The 12,689-nt window shown below is 41.7% G+C and overlaps 1 protein-coding gene across 3 annotated transcripts in view; it reads left to right on the forward strand.

Moving 5' to 3' along the window:
• The first annotated feature begins 3,036 nt into the window (after nucleotides 1-3,036).
• The window catches only part of crb3a (crumbs homolog 3a), a 31,022-nt gene continuing 21,369 nt past the window's right edge, over nucleotides 3,037-12,689 (forward strand). For 2 of the 3 annotated variants that reach the window (XR_009656734.1, XM_060941981.1), the window contains exons 1-2: nucleotides 3,037-3,528; nucleotides 11,604-11,808. Coding sequence is in view for 2 of the 3 variants with exons in the window: in XM_060941981.1 (XP_060797964.1) it covers nucleotides 11,721-11,808 (88 nt within the window). In the remaining variant the exon portion in view is untranslated. The remainder of the gene's footprint in view (nucleotides 3,529-11,603; nucleotides 11,809-12,689) is intronic. The other variant, XM_060941982.1, reaches the window with a different exon arrangement.

Here is a 12,689-nt window from a genome sequence, read left to right on the forward strand (position 1 = left end):
GTGTGTGTGTGTACTTACTGAGGACTGGAATACTTTTTTTTTTCCTTTGGACAGTTTTGGGAAGTGAGGACATTTTGGCTGGTCCTGACTTCTTCAAAGAACTGTTTGAGGGTTAAGACTTAGTTTTAGGTTAGAATGAGGTTTAGGTTTGGGTTCGGGTAAAGGGCGGGGTTAGTGTTGGGGTGGGGATTTAGCTGGGATGGTTAAGGTTACGGTTAGGGGGTAGGAAACGTGTAATCTCAATGAGAATCCCCATAATGATAGAAGTACACACACACACACGTCATGATGATGATGATTTGTTGAGTGAAATACTCCGTCAACCATTTGTCAATTTCCTCCATTTTTCTCGGTCGTTCATTACATCTGGCAAATTTTGTATGTCCAGTCCAGTATCTTCAATTAATTGGTCTATGTATGTGAAACAGGGACGTCCTCTGGTTCTTTTTCCATGTATAGGTTCCCAGAGTAGAAGTTTGCATATTATTTCATCTTTTTTTCTCCAGCAGTGACCAATGAACCTACGTCTTCTTATTCTTAATGTTTCCAACACTCGTGGAAGATTGCCATAAAGCTCTTTTTTGGTTTTGTGCTCTTTCTAAGAAACGTTGAGAGCTAATCGTAATAATCTTGTGTAGACTCCATCAAGCCTTCTTTCTAATGATTTTGTAAGCATCCAGCTTTCAGCACCATACAGTAACACACTTTTGACAACAGCTCTGAAGAAATTAGTTTTTAATTTTCTGCTTAGGGTTGATGACCACACATTTTCCATTTTATTTGCTGCAGACCATGCTTTTGCTATTCTGATATCCATGCCTTTCTTGGTATTATCAATCCAAGATCCCAGATATTGGAAGTCAGTGACACACTTTAGTATTTTGCCATTTGATGTAGTAATATCCTCTTTTGACTGGTTATATACCATATACTCTGTCTTGAATTCACTGACATGTAGACCAATTGTTTCAGCAGCGATTTCTACTTGGTGCAGTAACAACTGTGCTTTTTCTAGTGTATCTGAAATTAAAGCGATATCATCGGCAAAGTCGGTGTCAGTAATGATTGTAGCAGGATATCTTGAACTGCGACTGTGGGATAATGTGAAGCCTATTTCTTGGGGATTAGATGTTGCAATCCTCATGGCATAATCCAATGCAATAATGAAAAGGAGAGGTGCTAAAGTGTCACCTCGAAGAACTCCTGCCGATATTTCAAAGAAATCTGTTTCACCATCAGGAGAAAGAACTTGTACTTTTGTATCTTCATAAAGTATTTTCACAGCATTGACAGTGATTGCTGGTATACCATATGCTTCTAGGATTTCCATTAATTTACCTCGATGAATGGAATCGAAAGCTTTGCTGAAATCTACAAATGTGAGAACAGCTGATAAATTCTTTGCCTTGATTCCTTCTATTAGTCTACGAAGAGTTAATATCTGTGCTGAAGTCGATCTGTTTGGGCGAAATCCATTTTGATTTATACGGAGAAGTGGTTCAATGTGAGTTCTAATTCTGAACAGTAGCATCTTGTTGTAGATTTTGGCTGCAATTACTGATAAACTTATTCCTCTGTAATTTTTGGTGTATCCTAGGTCACCCTTTTTTGGGAGTGGTACAAGCCCACTCTTTCCCCATAGATCTGGTTTCTCTCCATTGAAAGTTTGGTTACAGACTTCCAACAGGGGATCTATCAATGCCCCGTCTTCCAGACTTCTATTGGGATGTTGTCAAGCCCGGCTGCTTTGCCATTGGAGAATGATTTGATGCATTTTTGTATTTCCTCTTTCACACGTCATACTCTTCCTATTTTTATTTGCTTGCTTAGTTAGTTAGTTAGTTAGTTCTAATGTCCCCACAACCTCAAACCTGTCAAATAGCCTATTCCTATAATTGTAGAGACATTTGGTTCTCAACCCAAACCTAAATCTCATTCTAACCTAAAACCTAAAACTAAGTCTTAACCCTCAACCAGCCCTTTGAAGAAGTGAGGACCAGCCAAAATGTCCTCACTTCCCAAAACTGTCCAAAAGAGGAAAAAAAAAGTATTCCAGTCCTCAGTAAGTACACACACACACACACACACACACACTTGTACTTATATCATTGTGGGGACCCTCACTGACATAATACAGTCCCTACCCCCAACCCTAACCATCCCAGCTAAATCCCCACCCCTTCTTTACCCTAACCCCGCCCCTTACCCGAACCCAAACCTAAATCTCATTCTAACCTAAAACCTAAAACTAAGTCTTAACCCTCAACCAGCCCTTTGAAGAAGTGAGGACCAGCCAAAATGTCCTCACTTCCCAAAACTGTCCAAAAGAGAAAAAAAAAGTATTCCAGTCCTCAGTAAGTACACACACACACACACACACACACACACACACACACACACACACACTCTTGTACTTATATCATTGTGGGGACCCTCACTGACATAATACAGTCCCTACCCCCTAACCCTAACCATCCCAGCTAAATCCCCACCCCTTCTTTACCCTAACCCCGCCCCTTACCCGAACCCAAACCTAAACCTCATTCTAACCTAAAACCTAAAACTAAGTCTTAACCCTCAACCAGCCCTTTGAAGAAGTGAGGACCAGCCAAAATGTCCTCACTTCCCAAAACTGTCTAAAGGAAAAAAAAAAATTCTAGTCCTCAGTAAGTACACACACATTCTTGTACTTATATCATTGTGGGGACCCTCACTGACATAATACAGTCCCTACCCCCAACCCTAACCTTAACCATCCCAGCTAAATCCCCACCCCTTCTTTACCCGAACCCAAACCTAAACCTCAATCTAACCTAAAACCTAAAACTAAATCTTAACCCTCAACCAGCCCTTTGAAGAAGTGAGGACCAGCCAAAATGTCCTCACTTCCCAAAACTGTCCAAAGGGAAAAAAATGTATTGCGGTATTGAAAATGTAGCAAGTACAAGAGTGTGTGTGTATGTGTGTGTGTGTGTGTGCAGGTTGAGGCTCAGGTATAGTACTGTAACCCGAGCCTGTACCATGTGATCAGCAGTGGGAATTTAGGAGGAAGACAGCAGACCGCAATAAAGCTGCAGTGACTGATCCAGTGATCCCGACATGGCTGCTTCACAATAATAATAACAAGGAGAAGAAGAAGAAGAGGACTAAGCCAAACCCAGAAACACGGGATTTGACGCATAACGGCGGCGGGGAGGGAGGGAGAGGGGGGTTTGTTCCGGGCGCGCACGCAGTGACAGTCACGGGCTTTAAGGTGAAGCGGAAGCGACCTGCGCGCTGGGCAGATCTGATGGAGCTCCGCGTTTGATCTCACCGGAAACGCCCGAGTGTGAGCACGAGCGGAAGGTAAAGATCTCATACACCACTGGAACCTCACCTCTGTCTGAGGGCTCGAGCCCCTTCAGTGGATCCACACACCGCAGCTGAAGATCTGAGGGACCGAACTCATCCCCAATACCGAAGTGCGCTTTGAAGTGCACTAGAGGAACCTGCACGCGCCGCAATTTATAGGCGACGCTTTCAAACCAGGTAATAACTGACGGTATATACGGTATATACCTGTACCGGAAACAGCGAGGAACACCTGGATATCACACCTGGTCTATTCTCTTTTTACCCGAGTTGTGTATTTAAATGTAGGTTGTGTAGCAGGTGCATGCAGTCGAGTGCAAAAATTTACACCCCCTTCTGTTTTTTTAATGTGGATAAAAAAATATCCACAGTGGTATAAGAATCAAAAATGAAAGGTAAGAACAACACAGTGTTTCTTTTGTTTCTTTGTTTTAAACCAAGAAATGCAGCTACAAGTCTCAGGTTTCAGAGCTGACTTTTATAGAAGGCTGTTTTTATAAGTTAAAACATAATTAATACGCATTCAGAAACTATGATCTGCGATAACATACACTATTCAGGCCATTTTCAAGAACGTCCAGGTGAAAGTAAAAGTTTGTCTTGGTCCATGTTCCTGGGTTAAAAAAAAAAGGATCTGAAATTTGAAAGGTTCAACCTTTTTTATCTCATCTCATTATCTCTAGCCGCTTTATCCTTCTACAGGGTCGCAGGCAAGCTGGAGCCTATCCCAGCTGACTACGGGCGAAAGGCGGGGTACACCCTGGACAAGTCGCCAGGTCATCACAGGGCTGCACATAGACACAGACAACCATTCACACTCACATTCACACCTACGGTCAATTTAGAGTCACCAGTTAACCTAACCTGCATGTCTTTGGACTGTGGGGGAAACCAGAGCACCCGGAGGAAACCCACGCGGACAACATGCAAACTCCACACAGAAAGGCCCTCGCCGGCCCCGGGGCTCGAACCCAGGACCTTCTTGCTGTGAGGCGACAGCGCTAACCACTACACCACCGTGCCGCCCACCATTTTTATAATCCTGAGAAAAAGAAAAAGAAGAATAAGAGTCAAAAACAACCAAGAGATGGACGTAAACAGTAAGTTAGTCAGTGAGTAAGTGTTGAGAGGTGAATTGTAGACGGTTGTGTATAAATTTGGGCAGTTTGAACTCTCTCAGGCCCACCCAATCACCAACCTGGTGCAAGAGGGAGATAGAGAGAGAAAATTTGTCTTATTACAAGGATATCCATTCATCCATTATCCGTAGCCGTTTATCCTGTACAGGGTCACAGGCAAGCTGGAGCCTATCCCAGCTGACTATGGGTTTTATTTTTTATTTTATTTTATTAGGATCCCCATTAGCTGCAGATATTCTTCCTGGGGTCCGACACATAGTATACAATACATTACAACAGAAAATTAAAAACAGACCAATAAAGGTACCATAATAGAAAAAGAAACGGTGGTCTAGTGGTTAGCACGGTCGCCTCACAGCAAGAAGGTTCTGGGTTTGAACCCAGCGGCTGGCGAGGGCCTTTCTGTGTGGAGTTTGCATGTTCTCCCCGTGAGAACTGGAGGTTTCCCCTACAATCCAAAGACATGCAGTTAGGTTGACGTGGGGCAGCCTTGGGCTGAGGTGCCCTTGAGCAAGGTACCTGCTCTGTTGTGGCTGCCCACTGCTCTGAGTGTGTGCATGTGTTCACTGCTTCAGATGGGTTAAATGCAGAGGATGAATTTCACTGTGCTTGAAGTGTGCATGTGACGAATAAAGGTTTCTTTCGAAATGAAACTAACAAAATACACTTTTAATTACTGATAATACATTCAATACAATGCATATCCAGACATTCTACAACTAGCATCAAAGTATTCTCTATTTATTACTTACTAGTTATTATTCCTTGCTGTATGATTTTATTCTATTTTTTAGCGTTCTATATTTATTTAATAATTCAGTTAATAATTCAAATAGTTTTATATGTATCCATTTAAGAGATGTTTCTTCACTAACAATTTGAAATCTTTTTTCCTAATAGTTTGCCCAAAGTGTTTGGGGAGTAAGTTCCATGCATACATGGCTCTGTACATCACCGTTCTTTTACTGTAGTTTGTTTTTATTTTTGGCAGTGAAAAGTTTCGTCTTGCCGCATGTATCGTAGTGTAGTTATGATTGTCTGAACTATAATATAGTTTCCTGTGTAGAACTTGCGGGATTTTGGATGTGGATACATTTCTTACAAATATTTAATAATGAATAAAATAGTCTGTCTCTCACCATTAACCAGCTGGTGAGAGGCGGGGTACACCCTGGACAAGTCACCAGGTAATCGCAGGGCTGACACTTCGAGACAACCATTCACACACCTTCATATTCACACCTACACTACCGTTCAAAAGTTTGGGGTCACCCAGACAATTTTGTGTTTTCCATGAAAAGTCACACTTTTATTTCCCACCATAAGTTGTAAAATGAATAGAAAATATAGTCGAGACATTTTTCTGGCCATTTTGAGCATTTAATCGACCCCACAAATGTGATGCTCCAGAAACTCAATCTGCTCAAAGGAAGGTCAGTTTTATAGCTTCTCTAAAGAGCTAAACTGGGCGGCACGGTGGTGTAGTGGTTAGCGCTGTCGCCTCACAGCAAGAAGGTCCTGGGTTCGAACCCCGGGTCCGGCGAGGGCCTTTCTGTGTGGAGTTTGCATGTTCTCCCCGTGTCCGCGTGGGTTTCCTCCGGGTGCTCCGGTTTCCCCCACAGTCCAAAGACATGCAGGTTAGGTTAACTGGTGACTCTAAATTGACCGTAGGTGTGAATGTGAGTGTGAATGGTTGTCTGTGTCTATGTGTCAGCCCTGTGATGACCTGGCGACTTGTCCAGGGTGTACCCCGCCTTTCGCCCGTAGTCAGCTGGGATAGGCTCCAGCTTGCCTGCGACCCTGTAGAAGGATAAAGCTGCTAGAGATAATGTGATGTGTGATGTGTGTGTAAAGAGCTAAACTGTTTTCAGCTGTGCTAACATGATTGTACAAGGGTTTTCTAATCATCCATTAGCCTTCTGAGGCAATGAGCAAACACATTGTACCATTAGAACACTGGAGTGAGAGTTGCTGGAAATGGGCCTCTATACACCTATGGAGATATTGCACCAAAAACCAGACATTTGCAGCTAGAATAGTCATTTACCACATTAGCAATGTATAGAGTGGATTTCTGATTAGTTTAAAGTGATCTTCATTGAAAAGAACAGTGCTTTTCTTTCAAAAATAAGGACATTTCAAAGTGACCCCAAACTTTTGAACGGAGGTGTATGGTCAATTTAGAGCCACCAGTTAACCTAACCTGCATGTCTTTGGGAGAAACTGAAGCACCCAGAGGAAACCCATGCAGACAACATGCAAACTCCCCACAGAAAGGCCCTCGTCGGCCCCTGAGCTCGAACCCAGGACTTTCTTGCTGTGAGGCAACAGTGCTAACCACTACACCACCGTGCCACCCCATTACAAGGATATATATTTATTTATTTATTATATTTACACTCACCAGGCACTTTTATTACAAGGAACACCCAGACATCCACCTGCTGTCTTTTTGATGCAGTTCTGTAATCAGCCGATCCCTCAACAGCAGCACAATGTGTCAAATCATGCAGATACAAATCAAGAGCTTCAGTTAATGTTCACAATGTTCACACATCAGAATGGGAAAAATTGTGATCTCAAAGTGTGACTTTCCATCCTTCCTTCCACTGTGGCATGGGTGTTGGTTTCAGCCAGATGGTCTGGTTTGAGTATTTCAGAAACGGCTGATCTCCTGGGGTTTTCAGACATAGCAGTCTCTAGAGTTTACACAGACAGAATGGTCGGAAAAACAAAAAAACATTAATTGAATGAGTGTGCAACAGTTCTGTGGGTGGAAACAAATGCCTTGTTGATAAGAGAGGTCAGAGGAACATGGACAGATTGGTTCAAGCTTTTTTCTTTGGCCAGGAAGAATATAGTAACTCATATAATCACTCTTTACGACCGTGGTGAGCAGAAAAGCATCTCAGCATGCAACAGCAGAAAGAAGAACACATTGGGTTCCACTCCTGCAGCCAAGAACAAGTTCTTATTAAAGTGGCCAGTCAGTGTACAGTATATTTAAACTTAAACTTATCCTCGCTGTGGATATGTGTTTAAACCTGGCTGGCTTGGGGTTCGTCTGTTCAAATCACCAGCACCCCAGATGGACTGATCACCGTTACTAATGCTAGATAAGCCAACAGCAGCATCACTGCCACAGATGAGAGTGAGTGCACCCGACAAGGGACCTCCAGATGAAATATTTATATTCTAAATATTTATATAATTTTCCTCCTCACAAAATCCCCCTGGTACACCCTGTTACTGAGACCTGAAGCTGGGCCTCTTCTCTCTTTACGTCTTAACATACACCCACCATTTTTGGCCATTTGTGTTAATTACGGTATGATTACCGAATAAACATGAACATGTTTGATACATGTGATAAACAGTGTTGGGCACGCTACTTTCAAAAAGTAATTAGTTATAGTTACTAGTTAATTTTCCCAAAAAGTAACTGAGTTAGTAACGGAGTTACTTTGTCATAAAAGTAACTAATTACCAGGGAAAGTAATTATTCCGTTACATTTTGTTACACCCCCCCCCCCCCCCCCAAAAAAAAAAAAAAAAAAAAATCAAATTAAATTAGTGTAATCATAATAAAAGTGAATGTTAAATGTGTTTAATGACTGAAATGGACACTTAACAGAACCACTTAGTAAGGTTATCTACACTATATTAATATTTTTGTGGGACAATGTGAGATAAGACATCTATCAAATTTAATATATTTTTGTAGTTATTAAAATTATGTTACTAATTGCTGACCACTGACGAGGACAAACACTTTGTTCCTCGACATAATGTGCATTGCACGTAGACATTTTTGCCTTTTATTTAAAGTAATGAAAAGTAATGGCTGTATTTCCAATGTGAAAGCGCAGTGCTGGGCTGATCGCTCGCCATCGCTGTGTCTTCTGATTGAAAGTGTGCGCAGTAGTGCAGTAGGCGTGGCCTACCTACGTATGCTGTCCAAATCTACTCTGATTGGCTTACTATGCTGTTGTCTCGCATCTCCCCGCCCCACACTAAAGCAGAGTAAAGAAAGGCTGAATGAGCAGCGTGCCAGATGAGAACAGCTTAAATAAAGTAACGCATAGTATTTTATTGTAAGTAACGGGAACGGCGTTATAACGATGTAAAAAGTAATTAGTTAGATTACTCGTTACTAAAAAAAGTAACGCCGTTAGTAACGCCGTTTATTTCTAACGCCGTTATTCCCATCACTGGTGATAAATGTGAATGAAACATAACCCAGTCAATCACAGCTAGAAGTTAGTCTACGAGTTAGAACTGATATGTCATGAAGAATCTGGACATGTAATAATACACGTTCAGAAAAGTGTGCGAAACTGCTCACTTCTGAACATACACTGCTTGGACATTTTCTTACTTGTCATGATGAAGGAACAGCTGCACTCTCATAAAAAATGGGATCAAACTGGACCATTTCTTGGTACCATCAAGCACATTTTGTTCCTGAATTGTATATCTTTTACCTGGAACTGCGAATAAAGTTCACTTTAGTTTTAGCTTTCTGAAAAACTAAAAACTCATCACAGTTTATTTACACACCTTAATCATGTTTAAACCTGCACTACATCCACATTTCCAGGTCAAACATGTATTAAAGGTACAAAAGCACAACATTTTTGGGATACCACTCTCACGTAAAAGTACACTTTTTCTCAGAGTGGATAGTTGAGTGCAAAAGTTTGCACCCCTCCATGTTTCTGTGTGAGGAAAAAAAAAAAACCCTGAACATATTCACAGTGTATCTGAATTCAGTTCAAAGAATCAAGGTCACGAGTAAAAACGGAGGGAGAAAAAAGTAAAAGGTTTTCAGGATTGGTTTGTATAAGGCTGTGTATGAACCACATCAGAACAGTTTAAGAAGATTCACAGCTCATTATAATACATATTGAGAATTTTATGATTTAATATGCACTATTTAGCCATTTCTGTTACATCATAATAAGCTATAACCATTTATAAATATTTATAAAGTCCTTCCCACTAATTCTTTTGCTGTAAGTTCAAAGAAAATCAAAAAACACAAGAAACTCGGTAGCAGGGCACTCGGTAGAGTGCGTACTTCCACCAAGCCACATATCTGGATTTGCACCAAAATCTAATCAATTGTTACTTGGACCATGGGTCACCTTTTGTCCAATGTTCATCCAAATCTGTTCACTACTTTTTGAGTTACACTGGTAAAAGGCAAAAAAATTCTGCATCTGCATATGTATCTGGATCCTGGCTCTACATACATATCCAGATTTGCATCAAAAGCTAATCGAGTGTTACTTGGCCCATGGGTCACCTTTCCTACAACATTCATCCAAATCCATTCACTACTTTTTGAGTTACACTGGGAACAGGGGAAAAAAAAATCTTGGCTCCGCATACATGTCTGGATCCTGGATCTACATACATATCCGGATTTGCATCAAAATCTCATCAATTGTTCTTTGGCTCATGGCCCACCTTTCCTCCAATGTTCATCCAAATCCATTCACTACTTTTTGAGTTACATTGGGAACAGGGGAAAAAAAAATCTTTGCTCTGCATACATATCTGGATCCTGGATCTACATGCATATCCAGATTTGCATCAAAACCTAATTGAGTGTTACTTGGCCCATGGGTCACCTTTTCTCCAACATTCATCCAAATCCATTCACTACTTTTTGAGTTACATTGGGAACAGGGAAAAAAAAATCTTGAATCTGCATACATATCTGGATCCTGGATCTATATACATATCCAGATTTGCATCAAAATCTCATCAATTGTTCTTTGGGCCATGGCCCACCTTTTCTCCAATGTTCATCCAAATCCATTCACTACTTTTTGAGTTACATTGGGAACAGGGGAAAAAAATTCCTGGATCTGCATACATATCTGGATCTACATACATATCCGGATTTGCATCAACATCTCATTACTTGTTCTTTGGCCCATGGGTCACCTTGTCTCCAACTTTCATCTAAATCCGTTCACTACTTTTTGAGTTACATTGAGAACAGCGAAAAAAAATCTTGAATCTGCATGCATATCTGGATCCTGGATCTACATACATATCTGGATTTGTATCAAAATCTCATCAATTGTTTTTTGGCCCATGGCCCACCTTGTCTCCAATGTTCATCCAAATCTGTTCACTACTTTTTGACTTATGTTGGGAAATGACAAACAAATGAAGGCGAAAATGTAACCTTCTCCAACAAAATTGGCAGAGATTACAATATTTTAAAAAAATAAACAAAAGTAAGAATTTTGGCTTACACAGAATTATTATTATTATTATTATCTCATCTCATCTCATTATCTCTAGCCGCTTTATCCTTCTACAGGGTCGCAGGCAAGCTGGAGCCTATCCCAGCTGACTACGGGCGAAAGGCGGGGTACACCCTGGATAAGTCGCCAGGTCATCACAGGGCTGACACATAGACACAGACAACCATTCACACTCACATTCACACCTACGGTCAATTTAGAGTCACCAGTTAACCTAACCTGCATGTCTTTGGACTGTGGGGGAAACCGGAGCACCCGGAGGAAACCCACGCGGACACGGGGAGAACATGCAAACTCCACACAGAAAGGCCCTCGCCGGCCCCGGGGCTCGAACCCAGGACCTTCTTGCTGTGAGGCGACAGCGCTAACCACTACACCACCGTGCCGCCCCATTATTATTATTATTATTATTATTATTATGCACTATTTATCCATTTGTATTGCTTGTCAGAATGAATGAGCAGCCATAAAATCCGACACACTCAATCTCCTGGTTGAAATTAAGCCTACATTTCTTTGTCATTTTTCTTAAAGGAGTGCAAACTTCTGAAGACTCAAGGTCACTGTACGCATGCATAAACAAGCAGGACCATTAATAGGAAGAAAAAAGGGAGAAAAGTGTTGAGAGGAAAGAAATGTTTTAAGTTGACTCTTAAAATCATCACTTATTCGCTCATGGGACTGTTTTTATTTTACTAGAAAAACCATGTTGTGCTTGTAGCAGATATCACAAGGTGAACGAGATTTGAATGAGCTGAATCGTCATGACACATCACGTAAACGAGGCAGACGCACATTTTTAACCGAGGCGTATGCTTCACTCCTACAGTTACGTCGAGATTGCAGCCGCTGCTGTACTGATAATCAGCCCCGGCATGGTTTTCTCCTCACTGCTATCCTGAGCCTTGTGAGGCTCGGGGGTGTGTCAGAGGCTCGGAGTTTCGGCATGTCAGAGGGTCCAGGCACACTGGAGCGCACCATGCTGCAGACGGGATTCACGACGGGCAGCGATCTACTTCGGAATCTCAGAACCGGTGAGTCATTTCGGCTTATCTGTGCAGTAGAGGCTGGATGAATTACTAATCTCTGTAAAAGGCAAGGTACTTTTTCTTCTCCGAGGTGGTGCTATCAAGGGTACTTTTAGTATGTACTGTTTTGTTTTTTATCTGACAAGGTGTGAGTACAGACAGGCAACTAGAAATGATCTGAGCCGAGTTACTGAGTGACCTTAACACATGACACACCTTTCCCTGGGTTGGTGGTTCTTTTTATTGAAGGCAAGTGTCAGCATGTCAGCTTATTTCACAAAGCGTCAGCTTATTTCGCAAAGGCTTTCGGTATTTCTGGAGGTAAGAATGTGCCGTACGCACGCTCTTAAAGAGTAAAACAAACAAACCCACGGCTGAAGTCAGGAAAGCAAATGAAAACCTGTGTGATCGGTCTCCTGTGAAGCTTCACGGTCATCAGACCGAAGATGCCAAGGCACAAGGAATGCAGTGTTTACGAGTACCACCATAATCTCCCACAGAAACACACACACACACACACACACACACATGACTCACCACCGAAAGCACACTCAATATTGTCATAATGTAGCCAAAAATAAAATACAGAGAGAGAGAGAGAGAGAGGGGTTAAGAGGAAACCGAAACGTTAATCATTCACGCAAGTAAATAATCACCCCCTCAAGGATGAAAGTGCACTGAGATAATACAGGAGTAAGTAACTCATGGGAAAGGATTGCACACTCAAAGCAGTTTGACCTATATTTAGGAGCTAATGCCAAAATACTGTCTAGAGAGGTCTCTAAAAGTATTGACACCCTTCCGAAGAATGGGCGCAAAAATTTTTGCACATAACGGTTTGAGAAACTACAGTACTTACTTACTTGGTGACGCTCACCAGCCACTTT

Source organism: Neoarius graeffei, chromosome 16 (genome assembly GCF_027579695.1).
Source record: "Neoarius graeffei isolate fNeoGra1 chromosome 16, fNeoGra1.pri, whole genome shotgun sequence".
NCBI lineage: Eukaryota > Metazoa > Chordata > Actinopteri > Siluriformes > Ariidae > Neoarius > Neoarius graeffei.